This window comes from Prunus avium, chromosome 5, assembly GCF_965620075.1.
Source record: "Prunus avium chromosome 5, drPruAviu1.hap1.1, whole genome shotgun sequence".
Classification (NCBI taxonomy): domain Eukaryota; kingdom Viridiplantae; phylum Streptophyta; class Magnoliopsida; order Rosales; family Rosaceae; genus Prunus; species Prunus avium.
Genome location: NC_142288.1, coordinates 27,457,350 through 27,483,605, shown reverse-complemented (window position 1 = coordinate 27,483,605; position 26,256 = coordinate 27,457,350). Strand labels below are relative to the sequence as shown.

Sequence of the window (26,256 nt, the reverse complement as noted above, 5' to 3'; positions counted from 1 at the left end):
CCATTAAAATCTCAAGAGCGGCCCTCACCTGTTATGTTCTAATTACATTACTACATTGTTTTGTTTGAGCAAACAAAGAGTTCTCAATTCTGAATTATGTATTGACAAATCCATGAGTTTTTCTTCAATATATTACTCACCAATCATTGTAGTTTGTTGGGAGCTTCACTACTGTCTCTCACTCTAAAAGATGCAAATAAAAGACGAATCAATAAATGTGAGAAAGTTGGATATCAAATATATATGGGTAGAGTAGCATACTTTGCAGTAGTCAGTAATTAGGCTTGATTACTATTTTATCCCCTGGAACGGAGGCTTAGTGACAGTTTATCCTCTGAAATTGAAATTTTCTTACTTAACCCCAAGTAGAAGTATCAGGGTTCGTACAAATGTTGTCGAACATGTCATGTTCTTGATAAAGAATGCTTTTGCACTCGAGAAACTTGTTATTGATCCTACCACGAAGTGGGAATGTCATCATAGCAATCAATCTAGGGAAAGAGAAAAAAGTTGAAGGAAGCAAAGGCAATACATCATGCTATGCACCTTAAAAATAAGGTGCCTGTAAAAAGTGAGACAATGCTTGCTTAAACTATATATGTAGAAATTGAGTAAATGCTATTCATGCTCGTATTGTTATGAACAAACAAGCTAATCTATGGAATGCAAGTGTTACTTCAATCTTTTCTTAAATTGCACATTATCGTTTTTTATCATACACATGGATAAATTGCTTTCCCAATCTAAACCCAATCTATTTACATGTAAAGAAATTGCTACTTTTTACTATCTCTACTTTTTATTTTGGTCAAATGCTACTTTTTATTATTTTGGTCTACTTTTGGAATTTAGATATACATATAAATATATAGTATGTATGCATGACAAATATATAAAACCCAATATTTACATGTGTTAAAGAAGTAATACCATCATCGATGTGTAGTAAAGATTAGTGTTTTGTTGATCAAGAAGTCCGCCCTCATACATTTTGCTAGCTGTACAAGATTTGTATTGAACTTATGTGTTTTTTCCATTTTTATTATTTATGAATAAATGATTATCGCTTGGGTATTAATTAGGGAATGATTCTTTATCACCAACTATTGAATAGGATAATTACAGATTTTTTTTTTTTTTTTTTGGGTTTACCATGTTTGGAAACATAACTGACTAATTACTCATTATTTATCCAAGTGCCTCTCTCTCTCTCTCTCTCTCTCTCTCTCTCTCAATTTCATTGATTGGTATATGTGAATATTCTATGTAGTATAGTATGTATCTTGGCCTTCTAGTATCATCACCCATGTTTTTACTTTTTCCTTGTGTAAAAAAGATGATTTTTAGGATAAATTCACATAATTTATCCTAGTAGTATTTATAAGTATGAGAGTAGAGGAAGATGAATCTAGGTTTTGGATATGAATTACTATAGTTGAACCATCCAAGGTTCAACACACGGCCATTCAATATATATTTTATTGAATGCTTCTTCTATATATATATATGCTCAAAACATGCAGCAACAGTTTCTATTTTATAAAATATGCAACCTCTTTTTTCCCAATCGATCAACCAAATGCAAAGCATGCGTCGTGTTAGTTAGTATTGCAATATTCTTATAAATAAATGCAATCTCTCAATCTGTCATATTCTTGATGGTTCAACTCTGACATTCAATTAATTGATCTTATATATAATCGATCACCCAAATGCAAAGCAAGCATACGTCCTATTTGTGCTTTATTCTATATGCTCAAGACTATAAGAAAACTGCAATACTAACAGGACGCATGCTTGTTTTGCAATTGGGTGATCGATTGGGAATTGATCTCCGAAAGTTATATATATATATATATATTTATTTATTTATTTAAAGATAAATTTTATTAGATAAAATATTATTGTAAGATCAAAGATAATTCTAGAATTGGATTCCAATCACATGCACAAACAGAGCGATAATATAATTGCCGTTACCTCCTCGTGTATCTAGCTAATAACTATGCCTAAATTTTATAGGATTAAAACCATTTTTTATCACATCCCACATTTTGGCTCTATCATACTGCCAAGAGATGGGATATATTCTAAGCAAAGTGAGTTTAATAATCATCATAGTGGTCTTGTAATCATTTAGTCTCCGTGTAAATGGTAATCCTTTATATACGCACCTTAGGGACGTTTTGTGATATGAAATCTATAATTAATAACTATTTGATCTTATATTTCTTTTCAACATGTCAAATAACTTTTAATATCTTAGAGTATCTACAACCATGCTCTCTAATTTTTAGTTACAATTTAGCTAAAAATACACAAAAGCCATTTTAGAAGCTCTCTATAAATTTTCAACTTCAATCATACTCTCTAGTCTCTCTAGTTTAGGGAGTCATAAATGCTATATATATATTTTAAATTCAACATAAATGGTCCATCTCTATAAGAAAAATAATATAAAATATAGGAAATATTAAATTATAGGGAGCCACTAGGAGTCAATTCTCCTCATATTTAGGAGCTCCTAGAGGTCTCCTATTTTAGGAACTGGATAGGGAGCATGGTTGGAGGTGGGTTTTCTCACTTCCTCTCTAAATTTTATCTAAAAAGATGGTTTAAAAAATCCATTGCGGATGTTTATAATCCACACTCTTTACTTATCTTCCTTTATTAATTGTATATGTAATACGAACCACAAGCGATATGGGATGCACAAACCTTAAAGAATCAGAAAATGCTTGAATAGGAGCTTTAGATGCTGTGTAAAACGTTTGTACATATTCCCAATTTCTTTCTTTCTCTTTAAGCAATGTTTTTTGTTTTCCTTCTTTTATTTTGAGATGTTTGATTATGAGGGACTTGTAGAATATCAAGACCACTTTTTTTTATTATGTAAAACGTTGGATTAAAAGAAGATGATGGGTGATGGTGAAATGAATTAGGTGTGATAACTCATGATATATTCTTATAACCTAGTTTAGGTATTTGCAAATGCATTCAATTCAAGGCTCTGTATTTTCTGATAGACTGTAGGGTTGTGTTACCTAGGTGATGGACCTGATAATCCGGACTCATGTTTCCTGGACTCTGTTTCCTTGTATTATGGACTCTGTCTCTGTTTGTTTGTATGTGTTGTACTCAGTATTATATAAATCAATGATATCCCACAACTCAATCAACCAAGTGAGTGTGGCTTTGCTCATAATCTTTCATTTTCTACATGATCAAAAAGCTAGCTTAATTGATATATAAGGTTGCCTTTTGGGGTTCAGAACCTTACTGTTAGTTGAAATTCAGAGTTTTGGGAATAATTTACCGTACCTTTTCTCATTCATCAATAAGGCATATATACAACCTTAATAGCATAATTACAGGAAGATAAATAAGGTAATCCCAACTTGCCAACAAATTTTGAAAACAATTTATTTGATACTATATTTTGGTAAGGACATCAGCCAGTTGATCCTCTGATCGAATCTTGGGCAATTCTATAATCTTTGCTTCCAATTTCTCCTTGATAAAAAATCTGCAACCTCCATGTGTTTTGTTATGTCATGTTGAATTGGATTGTGAGCGATATCATACACGGCCTTGTTGTCACAACACAATCGAATCGGCAGTCTCGACGGATACCCCAAATCTTGACCATCGCCTTCCAACCCCCAACCCAGCAACCACCCCCCACCCACCCTCCTCTCGCCCGATTTCCCTTTGTTGTTGAGAGACCACCCCAGCCTGCAACGAACCCAGAACCCAGCTCGCCGACCACTCTCTCTCCATCCTACAAACCTCGTTGCTGTCGTCAGTCGGCGCTTTCCAGCGAGATCTGCCGATCTTCATCTCTCTCTCATCTCTTTGCTCTCTACCCCTTTCTCTCTCTCTGAATTTCTAGTGCTAAAATCGGCATCGCCAAAAAAACATGGACTTCAATCTCGTCGTTTTGAATTCTAGGGTTTTGGAGGTTCTCTGGAACTAAGGTAAACGCTTTAAGGGGTTTTTCAAGTTTGTTTCTTTGCAAAGAAGGGGGGTTTTTCAGGCTTGTCATAGTGTCACCAACCTAACAGAGAGAGAGAAAATGTGGTTGCAGGCTGGGGTGTGGATAGTTTGCAGGTGGTGGTGTCATGGGGTAGAGAGTAGAGAGAAGAGAGAGAGAGATGGGTTCTGGGTTCGTTGCAAAGAGAGAGAGAGATAAATTTTTTGATTTTTTGATTTTTAATATTTTATTTATATTTTAATCAATTTAAAATTAAAAAGATTAAAAAATATGGAACCCACAATGCCACGTAGGCAATTAACAAAGAGATCTAATAGAAACCCTAACGGCGGAACCACATTGTAAAAAATTTACAAACTAAGGGTACGTGATTGTTAAAATTGAAAAGGTAGGGACTAATATGCCTTAAGGGTACAACTTCAGGGTACCAAACTGTAATTAACCCTAATGATAAACACCCAACATATAGCTATTCATGCTAGCAAGGGTTGAAGCACTGTTCCAGTTTTTGAACTTATCAGAATCAGATGATGTCAAAGCGTGTTTGACATCTTGACAAGTAGCTGGATCAATCCTGTTATGTTCATAAACATCAAAGAGATGCATCATGTCGTCAAGGCTTAACAAAAACGGATGACCCTCCACTTTATCAACAAAATCGTTATAGCTGAAAAGACAAAAAGAACATCCATTATATAAGAAAGAAATGAAATAAAAAGAAAGAGCAAGAAATAATAAAATAAAAGAGATGGAGATCTCACCCCAAACCCAAAGTGTCAACATTTTTCACAAGCTTAAAGAATGCGTCACATTCCGGCCAGTTGTCCAACATCCATAAAAGGTCTATAATATCTTTATTCTTCTCCTTCTCATGTTTTTCATAACTTTCAAACTCATCCAAAGATCCTTTAATGTTGATTTTCTTCAGACATTTGTCAACAAATACATAATTAGTCCGGTCAAGCAATCCACCATGATATAACCACTTAGAATGGATGCGACGTACACAAGAAATCAAATCCCTACAAACAATTAATACAAAGAATTTATGTCAAATACAATTAAATTAAAACTAAACTAAACTAAACTATAAACAATTTTAACCAAACAAAAAAATTAATAATAAATAAAAATCTAACCAACTACCTTATAGAATCAAGCCAAAAGTCGTTAAGAGAACCATCGCGAATCTTGATAGTGTTGGCGAGTCCTTACTTAGTTAGGATTTTGGTTCCTTATTTCATTAGAATTTTGATTACTTACCAATTATTATTTAGTCCTATTGTAATAGAGATTTACTTCCTATTGTAATTTAGATATATTTCCTATTTTATTTATGGTTAACATATCTTTGTACTTGTATAAATACCTCCATATTGGAGAAGAATAATAATATGAGCGAATATAAGCGTATTTGAGCATAACTAAATATTTACCCTACTTTATTTGACAGATAGATAGTTGAAGCTCATCATAATAACCACTGTTCACCAGAGTCGTCCACTCTTTAAGATTGTGTTCAAAGCGATCATAACATAAACACCAAATTCCCTTCCTCAGCTTTGCATCTTGAGGCAAGTTGGGAAAGTCCTTTTGTTGGGAGAACAAATACGTCCACAGTCGTAAAACAACACCATCAGTAACGGCACAATTCCTTTCAAATACTGTTTTTGCATTTTGTCCAGCAACTTTTACAAACACAGCATTTATAGGTGGCTCATAAGAATGAAAATAGAAATATCCCTGATACAATTTTTGAGAAATTTTATAATTAAACGTGAAACTGTAAAAACAAACCGCAAAACCAATGACCTTATTTTGTTTCTCATTTTCATGATGCAACGTTTCAACAAACTCAAACTTCGTTCTCTGGTCCTCCATAGCAATGAAAGTAAACTGCAACAAAAGATATAAACAAACAAACTTTTAATCCTTTTAATTAGCAGGCCAGCAAACAAACAAATTGCAATGCACGCCTTTCAATCAACGTCCCAACCCCACTTATCCATCATCACGATACAAAATACAAATCTAGTAATTTAGACGTTTTCTCAGGCTTTACTTCAACTACGAGTTTATTTGGTTTTTCGCCACTAGCAACATTCACAACTAATTTTTGGATTTAGTCATATGAAAAGAAATTTTACTCAAAAACTACTTTCAGAGTTGTATTTTCCTAAAAAGTAAATATTTGTGCAGAAAGAGTCAATTACATGACACCAGACAAACATCAACACCATGCAAAAATAATTTGAAAAGACCAACACTGTCACTGACAGATTAAAATAAGAACAACAAAAAGAGAGGCTTTAAAAATTCCACTTCAATATAAGTATGCTGATAAAGAACAGTATACTTGTAAGAACAAACAGTATCCTTAGAAAACACTTGAGCTCAAAAAGAAGAGGTAAAAATAAAATAAAAACAGCAGTGTACATCCTAAGAAAAATGGGATGCACAACTCTAACCAAATAGAAACAATACTACTCACTATAACAAACATGACTTTTAATGACGTGTCTAAAATATACGTCATTAAATTATGTCATTCATGACACGTTCTATGAGCGTCATTGAATATAGTTTATGACACACTTACCATGACATTCGGATTAACACGTCATTAATTGTGTTTTCCTGTTTCTAGCATATTAATTAGGTGATTATATAAATACATACTTTACGGATGAATGAAAGCATATTGATCTCTTGAATAAATTTCAAGCTTCAGTATATATTTCATAGAGTACCCACAACCAACCATATTAATTAAAACTCCCTTCTGCCGCAGCATCCCCAAACCCAAAATTCCCTTTTGCCTCAGTTTAGTATTCCAATATCATGGCCGCTGCCGTTGAGCTCACGTCGGGTCAAGACCATACCTTGACGATGGTTTCACGCCACGATACATCGAAGACTGAGAAATCTCTGTGCAAGGTATCGGAGATGGAGAAATCTCTGCGTGAACTGGGCGAGATATGGGAGATGGAGAATTCTCATGGTGAATCGAGCAAGATATCGGAGATGGAGAAATCTCTAGCCGCGCTTTTGTCCCACCAAATCCAACTGGTCCATTTGAAGAAATTAATATGGGACGAGCTTCGCTTCAGTAGGGCTGGCAGTCGCAAACATGGGGCCGTTCATTCTTACCCAAGGTCAGTGCATGCCTTACTTACTAGTGGATTTCATCTTCTTAATTTTTGTTTCTCATTCGCATTGTTTTTTGTTTGTGTGTGTGTGTATATATATATATATTGTGTAGCTTTGACATTGCTTCATTCATTAATTCTCTCTAGGTATAGGTAGTTGTTTGAAAGATTAACTTGAATTGTTTTATATATCTCTCTCTTCTCTGTCCAGCTTGCCCATGGACGGGATGACGGTAAATCAGGGGGGCCAAGATAGATCTGTGTTTTTAATGGTAACATTCGATGGGGGCAAAAACACCGGTGCCATATATGAAGTTAAATTCAAATTCGGAGGAGAAGTGGATGATATGGGCGGAGGAGGAGCACCTAAACCTGTAGCCACATTCAGTGATTTTAACGTTCAGGGTGCAAGGATTTTTGACCGCTCTGAACTATATGTATTTACAGACGAGGATTGGGATAAGCCTGACCTTAGTTCATTCAAAGGGTCTATCTTTAATACGAAAACTAGGAAATTAGATTCCTTCACACCTTCTACCGTACAGTTTAAGGCTCGTGGAACAGTTGTGTCGGCATATGGCACACTTTATTTTCTTGAAGCCAAGGGACGAAGTCGGAGTCTAGGTTTTGGGAAATACAATCCTGATAAGAAGGATTGGGTGCGACTGTCTTTGTTTCCATTTTCTTATGAATACATTATGGAGGTAACTGGTTATGCCGTTTGTTACGGCCTTATTTTGTATACATTGTGTGACAGACACCGAAACTTGGATGTCGTTGCTTTTCACGTGGGTACAAAGAATTGGAAACGAGTGCAAACTAACACTTATATTCCTTTCCGAGGGAGGGCCGTGGTTGTAGGCGAGACTATCTATGCCTTAAATATGTTTAAGGTGGATGAGATTATAGCATACTCCTTGAAGAGTAAGGTAAATGATGATGGTGATATTGCATATTCACTAGTGCAACTGTATAAATTGAACGGCCTTGAGATTGCGGATCCCCCATTGCAATTTGGTGAATTTGTGACTGACTATTTGGTTCATCTGGGGAATCAAGACTTAGTTCATGTTAAGACTGGCACTAACGAAGAATGTGATGAGGTTCAACATCTTTGTATCACCATGTTTCAAATTGTCCAAGAAGAAACAAGACATATGATCGAGACCTTACATTCAATTGTTCTTCCTGTGGATATCGAGGCCGGTAATTGGTTCATGCTTACGTTCGGCTTTACTCCGTAAGTTTTCTTCACATTACTTGTGTTTTCGTCAATAACATTAATTTGTACGTTGGATTTTGTTTTTTATGATGATTATGACTCTCAGAGAGTGCGAGGATTATGAACCTGTAGAAAGAGAGAGTGCAACTAGCATGAAGCAGCCAAAACAAGAAGATGAAATCACTCTGGATGAGAGTTCTTTTATGTGGGAGGTAAAAGGAATGCGTTTATGTGAAATCGTTTTATTTATTTAATGATCATGAATCAAGAGAGCCAATTGTTTGCATGTCTACAAGTGTTTTTATTAACCTTTGGGTCTAATTTATCATAATATATATAATTGGATTTTGTAGGAAGAAGCCAAGCAGGAAATAACTGCTAGACAGCCAGAAAAAGCCTCCATTCAGCAGGAAAAAGCCAACCAGAAAAAAAGACAAAAAAGAAAAAGCTTTTGGAAGGAGGGGTTACAGGTAGTAGAAAACAAGTTGTAATGTAAGTACCTGAGGAGCAGAGCCATTGAGGATCACAACCTGAGGCATTTTACTGCCATCTAGGCCCTTATTGGCTGTTATCCTTAGCTCATAGTTGATATTGCTATTTTTTTGTTTGTTAAGGATATGGAATTAATGTTCCTTGTTTACTATATATATAATTATCATGGTTCAGTTTGTTGCTGCACAAACTGATGAATAATGGTATGTATTACCTGAGGAAAAGAATTCCTTTGAAGCCATCATTGGTCTGTCTTTAGTGGGAGACACGGCTTGATGAATTACCGTTAACCAGAAAAGATGACAGCAAAACCTCTGTTATATATATATATATCATTCAACCACATCCTAATTTGACGAAATCTACAGCGAAGGAGCTTCGTCTACTACACGCCAGTAGTCTCACGGTGTATGCCTGCAATCCCAACCATGGGGCCCTTCATCTTCTTAACTTTAGCAGCAGCAATGGGACTTGGTAATATATTATGCAGCATTCTCCACAAAAATAATTTAGCTTTAGCCGGAATAAGCCCGCCCCACACACCTTCCAAACTGAAGCATCTTCACTCACTGAAGTTGTTGCCAATCCTTGCCCCTCCTCCAATTCCAAGTCCATTGCAACATAGTAAGCACTTCTCTAACTGTAAAATGACCTCTTATCATAATGCCAAACGAGCCTATCTGCCGGGAGACAAAAGCTCAACGGGATTTTCAAAATTTCATCCACATCCATCACCAAAAAAAATGGAATTATGAGACATTCCAGCATGTTGTACCATTCTCAAGAATAAGCTCACTGACCTTTAAATCTTCTTGCCCTTGTTGCGTGGGAGAGGTAATACGAAAATTAATTGGTCTAGGAATCCACCGCGATCCCCCCCAAACCCGAATAGATTGGATTTTGTAGAATGAGGGTGTATGCATAGGTTTCATATCTTGGCTACTCAAGAAATTGACATTATAGAAAGTACACAAGTATAATCTCACATTATGATACCGTATGCCTTCTAAGAGACCATTTTATATGGAAAAAAAAAACTAAATTAATAAGAAACTAAACAGATTTGCTAATAATCCTATCACTATCTCTTTAATTTTTCTTTTCATTGGAAAAAAAAAGAAAAAAGGAAGATGCTGACATAATTTGTAAAATCAATTCACCACTCCAACAACAACAACAAAATTTCAATTCACCACTAGCATATATAATGTAATAAGACAACGTAAGTTATGAAAAAATCAAGGAAGATCACGTGGCGAGTCACGTGGCTGGGTTCATTGCGCACCAAAAAGGCAAGCGCTCACCACACGCCCTCCTCTGCCTCGTTTTCTCCCGCCACACTCTCTGTCTTCCTCCCCTCCTCCTAAATGCCAAGCGTACAGTTACCTTACCTCGTTAGTCAATGACATTTTTCTGCGTAAATATATACCCCCCAAATTTCAACCAAATCCTTTGTTATTTTTCTTCGAAATCTATTGAATTTCTCTTAATCGAAGACCCATTTGTTCTGCCCAGCATTTCCAACTGCAGGTGAGGTAGGTGATTCAGTAAATTTTTCATTTTCTCAATCTAATTGTGCATTTCCTCTGAGTTTGTTCTTCTTTCTTCTCCACAAAATGGTTTCTTTATTCTGATCTAGGGTCTCTGGAATTATGGCTTTTTGTTTCTTTCTAAACAGTACAAACCTTTTTTTTCTGGATTGGGGTTGATTTGATGTCTAATTCCGAATTTTCCGTAGTTCAAGTATCATTTTCCACAAGATGGGATAAAAGCTATCATTTCAATTTATTAATTGTAATATTTTTTTCTGTTCAGTTCATTAAGGGTTTTTGTTGACTGAGCAATGAGGTAGAACAATCATTTGTAGGAAAACAAACTAGGGTTTCATTTTAAAATTCAATATCTATATATAAAGTGCAAAAATTCAGGCCCAATAACGATAAATATGGTTGCCTACTGTTGTTTGGAGGATCATCTGACAAGATTCAAGAATGTCTGAATTTGGTATTGCTTCTTATTATAGGATATAAGGCCCTATTCAGTTCATAGAGACGGTTATCGGATCATGGGTTCACAGAATCCTGTTCCGGCGGCTGACAAGACTAATGTAACGGAGGCCTCAGTGCGCGGGTAAGTTGTTCAGATCTTAATTTTCACATGAGCGCATAAGCGATGTTATGAGTGCTAGAAACTTTCTATTATCTGGATTGGATATTCTAATGCTTGGCATATTAATTAAAGGCTGGAAGTGTTCGTGTGTACTTAGGAACGGTAAAGCTTGTCCTACTTTAGTTAGAAACTTGATGATGCAAAATATTGAACATTTTGAAAAGGAGTTACAAATTGAAAATTTAGAAATGGGGTTCCTAAAGGAATGATGAAAAAGATACAGGGTACACACATTATGTTGTGGAACCAGTATAAGTTTCGTCCCTGTCAAAATCTACTTAACTTTGGGGAATGTTGGATGTGCTGCCCACTAAATATGTAATTCAGCCGATTTTGAATTAGCTTTAATAGAAATATAGCTGCAACTAGTGATGGATACATTTTGGAATAGAATTTGCTCGGAGAAAGTTTATGGTATTCACGTGAAGGAAAGAATACCTATGATTCGTTTTTGACAGATAGCCTTTCTAACTGATTAGAGGATTCAAATAAGGTGGATATCTTGACAGAAGTGCTCACTTATGCCCTATTATGAACAAAGAATTTGATTCCCTGTTGATAAAGCTGATTTCTTTCATATAAATCTCTTTCTGATGTGGTAATACTGCTTTTATTTTTAAATGCCACTTGTACTTTATTTATTTTGAACTTCATACTACTCAAGCGTTATAAAAGATTTTAGAGGGTCTTCCAACAGAATTTCCTCTGGCCATTATCAACTTGTGTGAAGTCATTTAGAATAATGGATGTAACTCATCCAAGTGGCTTAACATGACTGTTTATTAGGATGGAAAAGCACTCTGATTTCTTGGCTAGATGTTTACAAAGCTGTTTGATGTGCAGGGCTTTTTCCAGAAAAAAGATTCCGGGGAAAATTCCTAAGAGAATCCACAAGGCTGAGAGGGAGAAACAGAAGCGTGAGCATTTTAACGAGCTTTTTCTTGAGCTGGCCGATGCTCTTGGTAACTAATCTTTTATTTGTTAGAAGTTCACTATGATGGCTCTTAGTGTAATCATTTTTTAATATGATGCTGGGTCATTCTTAATTTGAGAAAACTCTTGCACAGAATTAAATCAGCAGAACAATGGAAAGGCCTCTATATTGTGTGAAGCTACACGACTGCTAAAGGACTTGATTGGTCAGATTGAGTACTTACAAAAGGAGAATGCATCCTTGTTGTCTGAATCCAACTATGTAAGGCACTTTACAGATTTCTTTGCCCCCAAATATTTTGCTACTGTCATGTATGTAGAAGATTCAAAGAATATATGCGTACTCAATGCTTTAGCTATCTAGCTAAATCCATACTGTTTTGTGTGAATCATTCCTTATGCATTGGTCTTTGTTAGAGCTGAGAAGAAACTTGTACATCTGGTAGTGCATTCTTTCAATCAATCATATTTTCATGCAAGTTCTTTGAAAATTGAACAGATGACCATTGAGAAGAATGAGCTGAGAGAGGATAATTCTGCCTTAGAAACTCAGATTGAGAAATTACACAGTGAAATAGAAGACAAGGTGGTCCAGTCTAAACCGGACCTGAATGCAGCACCCCCTTGTGCAGAATTGAGACCCAAAGTGGCATCCCATTTTCCTGGAACTTCCGTCAGTTTGCCCACTCAAGACCCCAGTTTGCAGCAAGCACCTGCTGTCTTTGTCATGCCCCTCTGCCCTGATCTCCAATCCTACCCGCTGCCGGATGCCGCCCAGCTCACATCTAACACTACCTCACATGTGAGTAAACCGCATGCTAGGTATCCAACCTCGGTGGATTCTTGGCCGTCCCAACTTCTCGGTGAGAAACCAACAGCAGGCAAAGAATCTCGACAACTTGGTAACAGTAGCAACATTTGCAGGAGCAGAGAAACCGACCCTGATAACATGTAGACTATGTCATTGAAATGATTTATATGCAATGCTTCACTTTGTCTTGGGTTATTTGAGAATGCCCCATATTGGGTAGTTTGTATATTTCTTAATGAACTAATGTAATACAAGCGAGTTGAGTTTGCATGATACAGATCTTAATCTTAATTTGATAATCTCCACATTCTTTTCAACATTTATCTCAATTGCAAGCAAATGTCTTAGGGCATGTTTGGTAGGGCTCACTAGATAAGACTCTGCTTAATTGAACCTGAAGCCCATGTTTGGTTAGATGGGGGACTAACTTAAATGGGATTGTAGAGCCCATTAGTAAAAAAAAAATCATCACTCGTTCTCCTTATATAGAGAAGCCGAAAATCGGTTAGCAAAATTAGCGCTTCGCTATATTGAACACACGACTCCGCCTCTCTCTCTTGTTCGCAACTTTGCCTCTCATTTGTTCAACATTGACTCCTCTTCTTCGAATCTTGACCCAGGCAAGTTTTTCAGGTCTTTCCCTTTGGATACCTCTCTTATTCCTTCTTCCACCTATTTGAGTTTTGCAATTGTCCTCAACAATTTTGATTGTGTGCTATGAATCTCTCCTTCCTTTTCTTTGTTTTTTTCTTCTGCTCTTCTCTAATTTTCGTAGAATCCATTTATACTGTAGCGACATATATATACTCGATGTTAATTGGAAATTAATTTGCAATTGGGTATTTAAGAAAGCCTAGAAATTCAGAAGTCAACTTTAGAGTAGACTTTTGGATGAGGCCTTGGGTTGTTACACCTTTTGAAATGAAGAAGTTAGGAGAGCTGTTTGATTGTTTGATTCAAATTAATCAAATAAATTTCTTCTAAAAGATTATACAGAGCAAGATTAGTATTTGTTTTATGCTTGCTGTGGAGTTTCTTTTGTAGCTATGAGGTTGCCATTTCTTATAAAATGTGTGCCAAAAAAGTCATTCTAGGTTACCATTTGGATAGAAAGTACAGCAAATCTTGACTCATGTCATTGTGGTAATGTTATAGGTAGATGGTGTGAAATTAAAAAGAAAAAAAAAAAGAGTTTGCATTGCTATTTTATTGTTCAGCATTCCATTAGTTGTTTTATGCTTGTTGTGGAGTTTCTTTTGTAGCTATGAGGTTGCCATTTCTTATAAAAATTTTGCCAAAAAAGTCATACTAGATTACCATTTGGATAGAAGGTACAGCAAATCTTGATTTGGGCCTTTTTGTTTGCTCATGTCATTGTGGCTAAAGGCATATCCTCATATTGAATCAAAATTGAAGAAGTGGAAAAAGCAATATAGTATAGTCTATGACATGATAAACACAAGTGGATTTGCTTGGAATGATATAAAAAAGTGTGTTAAGGTTGACAATAATGATGCATGGGAGACTTATGTGCAAGTACAGGATTACTTATTTTTACTATTTTTCTTACATAAAGATGTCAAGTGGATTTGTTGAGTGTAGATTTTAAAATTGCTTTTGTTACTTCTTTTTTTACATATTGAAAATAAGCTAAGTGGTGTTTTGTTTTATCATATCACCACAAGGAAGCAGCTGAATGGAAGAGCAAACCATTTCCTTTGTTTGATAGACTTTCTAATATCTTAGGGAAGGATCGTGCTAACGGACAAAGAGCTAAAGTCCCCGCTAACATGATAGAAGAGCAAAGCAATAATGAAGTTAATGCTAGTGATAATTGTGTCCATGAAGATGCATCTCCTATGTCTTTAAACAAAGAAGGAAGCCAATCCATGAACAGTCAAAATAAGAGGAAAAGAGCTACAAGCTCAAGTGATGAAGAGAAGATTGTGACTGTATTGGAGAAATTGTTTGAAGCATCTAGGAAAAGGATGCAAATGGTGACTGAGGCTATAATAAAAGGTAATGAAGATCGATCTGATATTGCCAAAGAACTCAAGAAAATTGGATTTTCTCCTTTAGATCAAATTGCAGCACTAAAACTCATTTTGGAGAAGCCACAAAATATATTTATATTCATGTCTTTGGATGATGATATCAAGAAAGTGTTTGTTGAGCAGCTGCTTAGTGACAATACTTGAGGACATGGGCTAGCTAAATTTGATACATCTATCTTTTTGGAAACACCACAAATGATGCATTGATAAGATTGGCTTCATTTTGGAAACACCACAAATTGTATAACATATTACTAGCATTAAAGCCAGATGGTTCATGGTTATGGGGCTTATTAGTTTCATTTTGAAATTGTTGATGTTTATTTGTATGTATTAATAGTAAAATTGTGTGTAGTGAACTGAATCTCTAATTTCTAAGTCATGTAGATGACTTTAGCATATATGAAGAATTTCTAACTTTTGCATATATGAAATGTACATGTCATTTTGGTTTGGAGGAAAAGAAATGTATATGTCAATTTGGTAATTCTAATAACAAAAAAACTTACATTTAATTATTTAAAAATTATTATTTTAAAATATAAAATAATTATTTTTTAGTCCGACACAGCAACAAACATAAGTCTTCACTATTTTTACAATCAACTTCATAGTCTAACGCAGCACCAAACGTAGGTCAGTACTTAATTTAGCTTAGGCCAATTCGAGCTAATCAAAGACAGTCATAAGATTTAGTTCAGTCCATGACAGTCTGCCGTACCAAACGACCCCTTATGGTTCCAAAGACTTGGCAATGTTGTAATTTTACATGGGGATCGAGTCCTTTATGGACAATCTATCAACCACTTAAGAATCCCTAAGACAACTGTGAACTTGGGTACCTTAAACTGAACGTGGATGGTACTAGAAATACTGCATCTGGCTTGATTGGTGCTGGAGGTGTAATTAGAAATCCTGAGGGGGATTGGTGTGGTGGCTTTACTGTGAACTTAGGTAAAGGTAATATCTTGGAAGCAGAACTTTGGGGGTTATTTTTTGGGCTCAAGACTGCTGTGGCTAAGGGTTGCTCTCACCTTGTCGTGGAAATGGACTCTGCCATTGCTACCCAACTTATTCATATGACTAGTTTGGCTGAGTGCCACCCCCTTGCTGGGTTGCTTACTGGCTGCTGGGATCTCTTGAAGAAAATTGATAATTGTGTGGTGCAACACATTTATAGAGAAAAGAACTGTGTGGCTGATTGTCTTGCCTCTTGGAGCTACAATGTGGACCTGGGATTTTATGCCTTCGAGACTCCTCCTGTTTGGGTGAGCTCTTTATTGGCTGATGATGCCTCAAGGGTGACTAGATCTCGGCTAGTCTGTCCTGTTTAGGCTTGTTTGTTGGGCTTTGCCCCCTTTTTCATCCAAAAAAAAAAAAAAAAAAAAGAATCCCTAAGACAACCCCACGTGTCAAAAGTCAACCTTTGACACTTCGTAAGTCCACACATAAGCCCGCACTCTTGATTCAATCTTAGCCCTCGGATTTGAAGGACCACAGTAATTTCCATGAGAAGCGAGCACCCAACAATTCCCCTACGTAGCTTTTGCATTTTCTTTTTCTTTTTTTAACCACCGCGGGTATTCTTTGGTAGTGCTATAAGCCATAACACACCCGTCTGCTCCTCCTCACTTTCTCACTTTCTCGCTTTCAGAACCTGACAGAGAAACCGACAGAGAAAAACCCTAGCTTATTCTAGAAGCTTCAGTTTGAGCTCTGTATCAGAGAGAGAGTGAGTGTTAGAAACATACATTGAGAAATCAAAGATGGGATCTGGTGCCGGCAGCTTCCTCAAAGTGCTTCTTAAGAACTTCGACGTTCTTGCTGGGTAGGCCACTCTCACTCTCTCACTTACTTTACCAAAATTCCTCAACCTCAAAAACCCAGAAGAAGAAAAAAAAATTCCTTTTCTTTTTTCGACAATTTGATTGATGGGGTTTTGTTTCTTTGCAGGCCTGTGGTTAGCCTTGTTTATCCACTGTAAGTAGGGTTCAAAGACTGTAACTTGCACACACTTTCTTTTCAATATTCTTTCTCTTTTTTAACTTGTTTTTGTGTGTTTAATTTGAAATTCTCTGTAATGGGCATTCTATTTTTGGGTTTGTTGATAGATATGCCTCGATTAGGGCGATTGAGACACAGTCTCCTGCTGACGATCGCCAATGGCTCACGTACTGGATTCTGTATTCTATGATTACTTTGTTTGAGCTCACCTTTGCCAAAGCCATTGAGTGGTAATTCTTTTCGTTTCTAAAATGTAGCTTCTTTATTCTTGATTTGTTTCACTTATTTATAATCTGGATCTGCATTGAATGTGCTCTTCACGTTACTTAAGATTTCAGACCTCTGAGAAGGCAGATTGATTGTATAAGATTCTGTAGTTAAATTTTGGTCTAAACTTTTCTTTTTGCTGTATTTCCATTCTTGAACTCTCTTTTTTTTATTTTAAAAAGAACATATACACAGCTGATATGCATTTCTTTTTGTGGTTACATCTGACGAAAGAAACCCCACTGGGGTTCGATCCTGGGTTCCATAGGGGGGAGGGGGAATCCACCACCACTGTGGTGGGAAATTATCATGAAAAGTCTTTCAAATTGTATAATGAACTTCTTGTTTTTTAATAATAATCTCTTCCACACGTTTACAGTTTAGAACAGAACAAAATCTTATTGGTGCATCGATGGAAGATGTATAAAAACTGATCTTTGTCTGGGCTATAAATTCTTGCATTAGATTCTCATAAATCCCAGGCTGTTATAATCCATAAATGATGCACCATGCTGTCTTTCAGTTGAGTTTGTGTCTGTAATGTTCTAAATCTTTTCTGACAGGATTCCGATCTGGTCATACGCAAAGCTAATTCTTACTTGTTGGTTGGTCATCCCATACTTCTGTGGTGCTGCATATGTTTATGAACAGTATATCAGACCTTTCTTTCTCAACCCACAGAGAGTTAACATTTGGTATGTTCCAAGGAAGAAGGATGTGAGTAAGCCAGATGACATTCTAATTGCTGCAGAGAAATACATTGCAGAGAACGGGACTGAAGCCTTTGAGAAGATCATTCACAGGGTATGCTTATTGACCATAATATATATGAATGTCCGTAGTGATATGCTTATAATGTTACATATCCCTTTTGATAGCTAAATTGACAACAGAAAATAAGAAAGTGGCATTTTCAAGTGGTGATGGCCAAGTACATTTTTATTGCGTATCCCATTCAAATATTTGCAAGTCACGTAATTTTAACTCATGCTTTTCACAAGTTGGCTGAACGTAACCTTTCGTGTTTTGTAGGCTGATAAGTACCAGGGCAGTGGGGGATCCGTCTATGATGAGGCATCTAGATATTATTGAGGCTTGTGGTGTCGCAGTACGTTTCACTGCCATCCAGTCCCTTGGTGTAATAGGGAAAAAGATGTTGGCTGTTGTGTGTAGCTGATAGTTATGAATGCTATCTTTTGTTTTTGTAAAGGATACTGAATGTTCCTGGTTTATTATATGTAATTATCCTGGTTTTGTCACGTTTGTTTTTGTGGTTATTTATTTAACAATTACCTCTTGCAGCCATTCGTTATATTTACCATTTGTTTCCCCTTTAACTATGATTTTATGAGTTTGAATTATTGTGGTAATCGTTGTTAGAAAATGTATGGATGGTAACTTTGGAAAGCCCCGGGCCAAAATGAAAAGGCAAAAATAAATACATTCAAGATAAAAGTTATGCAAAGAAGTTCACTAGAGAAGACAAAAGCCAGAGAGGCCCTAGAACTATTGAAGAAGAGACTCTATTATTAATAAAATCTCATTTCTTTCAATTCATAGTCATCTGTTCAACACATACAAGGAGGAATAAGTTCTTCAATTAACAGACAGAGATCACTGATTCATGGGCTTGTTTAGGCGCAACAATAGCCTTCATTGTTGGTCCCAAAAATCAAATTTAGGGATCAGTTTCTTCGGTTTCAGCTTCTTTTTCATCAGCATTCATGGATTGGTAGAGGTACTCCTGGGCTTCAGCAAGTGGTGATTCTTTTGCATCGGCAGCATATAATATCTTCTTTATTGCTACTGCCATCTGCATGAAATTTAATCGCAGCATAATAAGTTGGTTAATACAAAGACATCATCATACTAAATCACCCAAATTCATGAGGGGGGGGGAGGGAGTTGTTTTGTTTCTAGTCAATACTAGTATGAAATGCTGAGCCGAAAGAAAGGCAAAACCTAGCTCCAAAAGGAAATGAAGAGAACCGAAGCGTAGAGTACTCATGAGCTCAATATTCCATTAAGAATTTCAATATTTTGCTTCGAAAGTTATTTAAAAGTTGTAACCTATAGCAAAATACAAATTGTTTGTCAACCTCAGATGCACTATGAAATTCGAGAAGAGATACTTGAGCAACAGGGAAAGAAACATACAACAGCCATGCTAAACACATGTAAGAACACGATTAAACATGTTGATTGTGAAACTGTAAGACAAATATACTAAAAACCTGTCAGAAATTCCTACCGGAAGTTCCTCCAATTCAGACGTCTGACAAAGAATTTCAATATCCCTTAATTTTGCAAAGTAAAAATCCCTTTCTTTTTCCAAAAGGTCCACGGAGAGCTTGAGATCTGTAATCTGTACAACAGAAGCACACAACAAAACCTTTTAGGAATCAACAGTGCACTAAACTGCATAATTTAAAAAACAGAAGACCTTTTTCTTGGAGACAGAGAGAGAGAGAGAGAGGAATGACTTCCTAAGGCAACAATCAATAGACATCGGCCTGATAATGATACCTCCTTGGACAAAGCCTGAACCTCTCCTGAAGAATTAGCACCCCCAGCCGTTGCATAAGGCTTCCCTTGCTTTGGTCCTAAAGAGTTCAGCATCAAGCAATGAGAGGCACTCTTAGGTGTTAAAAATAAAATAATGGAGTAGAAAGTTTAGGAAGGCAAACTGACCAGAGGTTTTATTAAGACCAACTGTATCGCCAGAGCCAGGGTTATGTAAATTGTTTGCTTGCAAAGATTTTGAGGATTTCTGAGAACCCTTGGGATACCGATCCTTCCCACCCTTGCACCTTCGCTCCACGGGGTTATAGTTTCTACAAGGTTAAAAGATGTAAATTGAAGGAAAAGGATCATTGATGTAATACCAACACACATGAACCTAAAGATTTGAAAGGAGAGAAGAAATTCAGAAAAAGAGCATACTCATTCATAATGCCACCATTTACAGAATCACAGTAGCGCTTCAGCCATTGCAAGAACTCCAGGTTGTCCAAAGGCCTGCCTTTAACAAGTCTATTGACTTCAAGATGCTGCAGCACAGCCAAGGAGAAAAAGAATTGAGATCAGTAAGAATATAATTTCTCAATTGTGCCAAAAACCACCCCCCGTCTGGTTTCTCAACTCGCCTAAATCTAAGTTTGCAATATCACAAACCATCCATGTCAAGGAAGACCACCACCATTTACAAGTTGAGTTCCTCAGTATGACAAACAATAAAACTGGGATCAAATATTACAATGGAAATACATCTCAACCTTACTCTTCTTCAGTCATTTACAACCAAAGAACATCAACACATGCATAAATCTACATAGAATTAAATACGACCAACAGAAACCAACACATGTAAATGCTGGCTTTATCCTAGAAAAATGCTCAAGCACAGTGATCTTTTTCTTTTTCTTAATATCCCCAACAAAGTTGAGACCAACCAACTGGTAAATATACCACATATGAATAGAAGATATTCTAGAGCAAACAAAACCCTAGTATGGTATGGACATATGGGACCATATCAACATTGTGACCACTAGCATTCAAAAACATAAAGAATTCCTCCCACATAATTCAATCTAGCACTTGCATCATAAGTTTGCTTCTATGCATACAAAGTACAACATGGTGAAGATCAATACATCACCACAAACAAAATTTTGCTTTGGATAGTTTATTATTCTAAAAGTGAGTGCACGTACTGGAGGTATTTGTAAAGAAATTTCAAAATATGGTTATTCCTCAAAAGCCAATTATAGATAAGGAGGTTTCCTTATTAATTCTCAAAAACCAAATGAAAACGGAGAAGTGAGCACCAAGATGAAAATACCTTCTCAATTTTCAACTTGTTGAATACTTCCTGTAGAACCTTATAATTTTGGATCATATCATATTCTGTCTTAGCATCAAAATTGACCTACAATGACCAATTAGAAGAAAAAGGAAGCATCCTCTTAGGAATAAAGGGGCAGGGAGCCATTCTACCAATAAAAAAATGTTAATTCAAATACGATGTACAGATCAAAGAAATAAAAATTGCAGAGAAATGCTTATACCTTGTGCATTGGAACAACTCCTGGATAGGTCATATCCATCATTTGACATTGCACAGCACCAGATGCAGCCTAGCCACATTTGTTCACATGGTTAAAATACTAGAATTCATTTTCAAATGGAAAAATTAAAAGATGAAAATTGCACGATGTGACCTAAATCCTGGGGAAATATCCAATGAAAACATATCAACAATCAAACTAAAACTAGTTGCACAAAATTCAACAGATATCCAACTTCCATGCGATCAACAATCACTTCCATGATCCATCAACTTGATTAAAGGATCATAATCATTTTGCTTTTCAGACAGATAACTGTACCATCACACTCCTACTATTCTACAAAATATTTCAAAATCCCAACGGAATAGCTTATCTGCACATCATACAGGCCTTAAGTACATGTAGTTATGAGACTAATGGAAGCCGATAGCTCTTGGAATCATTGTAAGTTACCTCAAGTTTATCTTCCTTTCTTTTTTCTCAGGCAAGGCTGCCATTTTCAACTTGACATCTAACCTTAGTTCCACTCATCCATGTTAAGACCAGTATATTTTATAAATTGTTCAAATGCGAAACTCAGAGTTGAGTTCAAGACTGGGGCTAATGCTGTTAAAGCTGTTCTACATTATATGTGGGTTTACCCCATACACAAACACAACTCAATCACAAGTGGTATACTACTTCCTATCACTTAGTTCGTGAACAAAAAACAGTAGAAACCCACAATTCGTTGTCACAGTAAGTCAGGCGATATTATGCACCTATGATCCACGGATCAACGAAAATGCACTAAAAACCAAAACCTTCCTTTGAAAATGCACCAAAGAGCGTAATTAAACACTTCGAAAAATCAAGCAGATAAACCATTCAACTTTCCAGCAACTATGGACGCAATTACTTCAATTGGGTTATATTTTAACTTAAAATTAAGAAGGAAAGCACACAGTTTTGATGGACTCAAACCATACGAGGATATAAAAAAAGGCTAACGCAAATATCTAAGCTTTCTAACATGGGAGAGCAATGAATAAATGAATCATTCAGAAAAACAAAAGCCAAGGAAAATTGTACCACTTAGCATCAACAAAAATTGCAACAATGTTCAGATAAAGAAACCCAGGGATCAAGATCGTTTCTTTTCACACTCTCATTCTCAAAAAGCCTTAAAACAACATTCGCCAAAACAGGAAAAAAGAAAGAGAACCTCTTCAATGCGAGAGAGATTGAGCTGAAGACGATTGTTGATCCATGTCAAAATCTCATTCCGTCCAACAAAGTAAGCACTGTCCATTATGCCTATGTTGGAAGCCATTTGAACCCAGATTTCCCAGTTCTTCCAATTCGCAGACCTAGAGACAGAGAAAGGAGAAAATGCCAAAATAGAGTCGGAGATGATGTTGTTTTAGTATTTAAGACGATGAGGATTTAGGGTGTAATGGGTTTTCTTTTCCCCCAAAAAAAAAAAGATTACAAGCAAAAAACCCTGTTTTTGTTTTTGTTTTTTGAAAAGAAAGAAAAAGATAGTGAGAAACTGAAGGATGGAATTGAATGGTGACGGAGAAGAGAAAAAAAAAACTGAAAATGGAAAATGCACGACTGGCGGGCACTGAAATGAGGGATTTTTTTATATTTTGTAATCTGGACGGTATCGTATCGTAACTGCATTTGTCAAAAAAACAAGCGTGGGAATAAGAGGTGTTTATTTTGTTTTATTAGTTTAATCCCTTTTTTAATCTCTTTTTTCCTCATGAAATTATCTTATTTTATTCAAAGCTTTATTATTTTTTGCTAATTAATAAAAAAAATTATTTTATGCCACGTGGGATTGGCAGTGACCCTTTTCACGAGCATCATATATCACAAATTTTTTTCCTTTTTTTCTTTTTTTTTTTGGTGTGTATAAATTTTAGTCCCCAAATAGTGTGGTAGGTATTCAATCAAAAACAAAAAGGTGGGGTAGGCAAATTGTAGTATTTTAGTGGTTACCTATAAAAGAGATTTGTTTATTTGTGCTCACAAACGTTGCTATAAGTTCATGGTCACATTCATTGATCCTCATCAAGTTTAGGATTTGTTCCATTTGGATTAGAAGTAGACATCTTTGTCCAAAATTGATGATGACCTGCAAAGGTGAAGAGCAGGCCAACATTGACAAGGTGAGAGAGTTCCTCAAAAACAAAAATGACACAATGAGATTTCATCTTACTTGGGTTTAGTTGGAATATATGGTTGTTCAGTGTTTTTGAGTCAAAAAGCATCTCTTCTTCTATGTGCAACAGTGCAAGTAAGGCCAGAAAATAAAGTCTCTCAGCCGTCCAATAACAGCGTCCCCAACACAAGTTTCCTTTTTCTTTTTTAGATTCTGGCTTTTCTCCTTTTTAGCATAAAAGTTATAGAGAGATAATGAGACTAGCAGCAAAACTGCTTATGATTTTGGTTTCGTGCTTCATAAAGTGGGGTGTGTTGCTTGAAGCCTTGAACCATTTTATATGGTGTAATATGGAAAATCAGAAAAAACATGCGTTGTTGTTATGCCCTTTAGGATTCGAACTTAAAACCATTGGTATTCAAGTTTTTCTTTTTCATTAAGCAAAACCTCGCTGGCAGAATTTTGAACTTTATAGATTGAGTAGATCTTTCAAATCTATTATGATGAAATGAAAGATATGGTGGGTTGGCCTGGATATGTAATATACTGGAGCCATTTATAATAGTGTACCTAACTGAATCCAGATTTGACGGCAAAATTCACTCACTAAATGCCTATTCAATGCAAACCATTTGGTGGTTGCAAGTTGCAACTTTGTCGCTTGTCGGTTTCACCTAAATTTCCAAATTATGAAGAGAAGAGAGCCATCTTTATGGCTTGAGGTATAAAAAAAGGCAAGTATAAATCTTAGATACTTTTTTATTTTTCCAAAGTTTAGAGGTTGGAGGAGGTATCATTGGGGTTTAAATTTGAGACCACTGATCTAAAGATAAATGCTCTTACCACTAAATTATGGACCCGTTGGAATACATCTCGAACCTTTTTTTAATTATTTTGTTAGATGCATTTACCAATATAATAATGTCCATTAGGTTGGGATTTTTTTTCCTTCTGGTATGAGAAGAATTTGCCCTACATGAACAACAATTGGGGCTATCTTTTTCTAACTAAAAGAATTTGGGTTTAATAAATAGTGGGTTTGTTGTACATGTATGGGCCCAAAAGTAGAATTGGGTCTTATAAAATATGGGCTAACCCAATGACAAAATAGCAAGCAGTTTGGTGTCACTGCGACACTAACGCATTGGCCAGCGTTAGGGTTTTAAGAGGTTCTCTTTCTTTCTTTATAAGGAGAGCTCAGAATTTGGTTTGTATTTTCATCGTAGCAGAGGGGACGTGTGGTCTTGACGGAGAACAACCATGGTTCACGTCTCCTTCTACCGCAACTGTAAGCGCTCTCTCTAACTCTCTATATTTGATATTTGATCTCATATATTCATATATTGTATATTCTCTGATACTTAATATTTTCTGTGATCCTTGAGAAAGTTGTGTTATTCCGAACAATGAGTGTTTTGGGTCTGAAGTTTTACATTTGAAAGTTAGTGAATTGATATTGTTCGGTGGCAAAGTTTTGATTTTGATTATCAGCTTTTTGATTGTTGGCCTTAGTTTTGCTGTTGTTCTTTTGGCGCCGAAAATTTTGGATTTACTTATATACATGAGACGTTGGCTTAATTGTTGCTCCTCATACACAAGAAAGAAAAGTTAAAATTCAATGTTAGATTGGGAATGTTTTGGGATTTGGAGAAAATTGAAATTTCAAAAAGCTTAGTTGGGTACATTTTACTTTTTAGGTGGTTGATGTTAAATTCTCATTTTGTAATGATCAATTGTTTTACAATTCAGATGGAAAGACGTTCAAGAAGCCGCGTCGCCCCTATGAGAAGGAGCGTTTGGATGCTGAGCTGAAGCTCGTTGGAGAGTATGGTCTCCGGTGCAAGAGAGAGCTGTGGAGGGTTCAGTATGCTCTGAGCCGTATCAGGAACAATGCAAGGATGCTTCTGACCCTGGATGAGAAGAACCCTCGTCGTATCTTCGAGGGTGAGGCACTCCTCCGGCGGATGAACCGGTACGGGCTCTTGGAAGAGGGTCAGAACAAGCTTGATTATGTTTTGGCTTTGACTGTGGAGAACTTCCTTGAACGTCGCCTGCAGACAATTGTGTTCAAGACTGGTATGGCAAAGTCCATCCATCATGCCCGTGTGCTTATCAGGCAGAGGCATATCAGGTAAATTTATTTGTTCCTTTGCCTGCAATGTAGATCAACGAAGTCTGCTATACAGTTTTAGTTCTAGTCTATTAATGCCGATTTGATTACATGGTCAATCTCAAATGAATGCTTGCTTTCCATCTAAAGCTAGAAACAAATGAAAGTACTAGTTATACATCAAATAAATGTTTCTTGGTTATATGCTTGTGTTACTGTTTTGCTCATTATTTGGGTGGAGGAGAGATTTAGAGCTAATTTGTTATAAAGTTGAATAAAGCAGTCTTAGAGTTAGAGCTCATCTATTTTACCACCCTATATCCAACAAGTTTTCAGTATAAAGCCTTTGTGATGCTTCAAAACATGATGAACATTCATCTTCACTATGCTTTGTTCTTTTATTGCGTACAGAGTTGGGAGGCAAGTGGTGAACATCTCTTCCTTCCTGGTGAGATGTGATTCAGAGAAGCACATTGATTTCTCACTCACAAGCCCATTAGGGGCCGGACGTCCCGGCAGAGTGAAGAGAAGAAACATGAAGGCTGCTGCCAAGAAGGCTGCTGGTGGAGATGCAGATGAAGAGGATGAAGATTGAACAAAGAGTTTTGACCATTAGTTTCTCCTAGTCCTGCTAGGCTTTACTTCTCAGTTACCATATCCCATATTTGCTTGCAAATAATTTTTGTTTCCGAACTTCATTTCTGCTTCACTCGAGTGAACAATTTTGCATTTGATTAGTTTGAAATGATTCAATTTTTCTATAAAATATAATCTATTTTGCATCTCTGTTGGCTTGGGTTCGACAGAGGGTTATACCACTGACTTGGTC

General features: G+C 36.3%; 6 protein-coding genes across 8 annotated transcripts; 5 read left to right on the top strand and 1 right to left on the bottom strand.

The window, feature by feature from the left end:
* The first annotated feature begins 6,796 nt into the window (after positions 1-6,796).
* Positions 6,797-9,058, top strand: LOC110762263 (uncharacterized). The gene is made up of 4 exons (XM_088253814.1): positions 6,797-7,149; positions 7,355-8,383; positions 8,472-8,577; positions 9,032-9,058. The coding sequence occupies exons 1-4, from the start codon at positions 6,836-6,838 to the stop codon at positions 9,056-9,058; spliced, it is 1,476 nt and encodes a 491-aa protein (XP_088109940.1). The 5' UTR covers positions 6,797-6,835.
* A 1,112-nt stretch (positions 9,059-10,170) lies between these two features.
* PYE (basic helix-loop-helix (bHLH) DNA-binding superfamily protein) lies at positions 10,171-13,090 on the top strand. 2 transcript variants are annotated; one of them, XM_021964894.2, is made up of 5 exons: positions 10,171-10,387; positions 10,881-10,987; positions 11,870-11,988; positions 12,094-12,221; positions 12,459-13,090. In XM_021964894.2, exons 2-5 carry the CDS (start codon positions 10,923-10,925, stop codon positions 12,912-12,914), a joined length of 768 nt encoding a protein of 255 aa, XP_021820586.1. In that variant the 5' UTR covers positions 10,171-10,387; positions 10,881-10,922; the 3' UTR covers positions 12,915-13,090. The 2 variants fall into 2 exon arrangements, with proteins under 2 accessions (XP_021820586.1, XP_021820585.1); XM_021964893.2 differs by having other exon boundaries at positions 10,171-10,392.
* A 218-nt stretch (positions 13,091-13,308) lies between these two features.
* On the top strand, positions 13,309-15,173 carry LOC148294595 (uncharacterized). Its single transcript, XM_088252859.1, has 2 exons — positions 13,309-14,306; positions 14,426-15,173. The coding sequence occupies exons 1-2, from the start codon at positions 14,139-14,141 to the stop codon at positions 14,966-14,968; spliced, it is 711 nt and encodes a 236-aa protein (XP_088108985.1). The 5' UTR covers positions 13,309-14,138; the 3' UTR covers positions 14,969-15,173.
* Positions 15,174-16,415: 1,242 nt separating this feature from the next.
* On the top strand, positions 16,416-18,400 carry HVA22A (HVA22 homolog A). The gene is made up of 5 exons (XM_021965049.2): positions 16,416-16,652; positions 16,778-16,804; positions 16,936-17,058; positions 17,659-17,899; positions 18,128-18,400. The coding sequence occupies exons 1-5, from the start codon at positions 16,591-16,593 to the stop codon at positions 18,185-18,187; spliced, it is 513 nt and encodes a 170-aa protein (XP_021820741.1). The 5' UTR covers positions 16,416-16,590; the 3' UTR covers positions 18,188-18,400.
* A 202-nt stretch (positions 18,401-18,602) lies between these two features.
* Positions 18,603-22,788, bottom strand: EB1A (microtubule end binding protein EB1A). Of its 2 annotated transcripts, XM_021964999.2 has the most exons (8): positions 22,373-22,786; positions 21,166-21,234; positions 20,940-21,026; positions 20,039-20,145; positions 19,787-19,929; positions 19,622-19,698; positions 19,347-19,460; positions 18,603-18,908 (listed from the first exon to the last, which is right to left on the bottom strand). In XM_021964999.2, the coding sequence occupies exons 1-8, from the start codon at positions 22,478-22,480 to the stop codon at positions 18,774-18,776; spliced, it is 840 nt and encodes a 279-aa protein (XP_021820691.1). In that variant the 5' UTR covers positions 22,481-22,786; the 3' UTR covers positions 18,603-18,773. The 2 variants fall into 2 exon arrangements, with proteins under 2 accessions (XP_021820691.1, XP_021820692.1); XM_021965000.2 differs by lacking the exon at positions 20,940-21,026 and having other exon boundaries at positions 22,373-22,788.
* A 1,657-nt stretch (positions 22,789-24,445) lies between these two features.
* On the top strand, positions 24,446-26,211 carry LOC110762336 (small ribosomal subunit protein uS4y). Its single transcript, XM_088253623.1, has 3 exons — positions 24,446-24,605; positions 25,067-25,448; positions 25,839-26,211. Exons 1-3 carry the CDS (start codon positions 24,578-24,580, stop codon positions 26,020-26,022), a joined length of 594 nt encoding a protein of 197 aa, XP_088109749.1. The 5' UTR covers positions 24,446-24,577; the 3' UTR covers positions 26,023-26,211.
* The last annotated feature ends 45 nt before the right edge of the window (positions 26,212-26,256 follow it).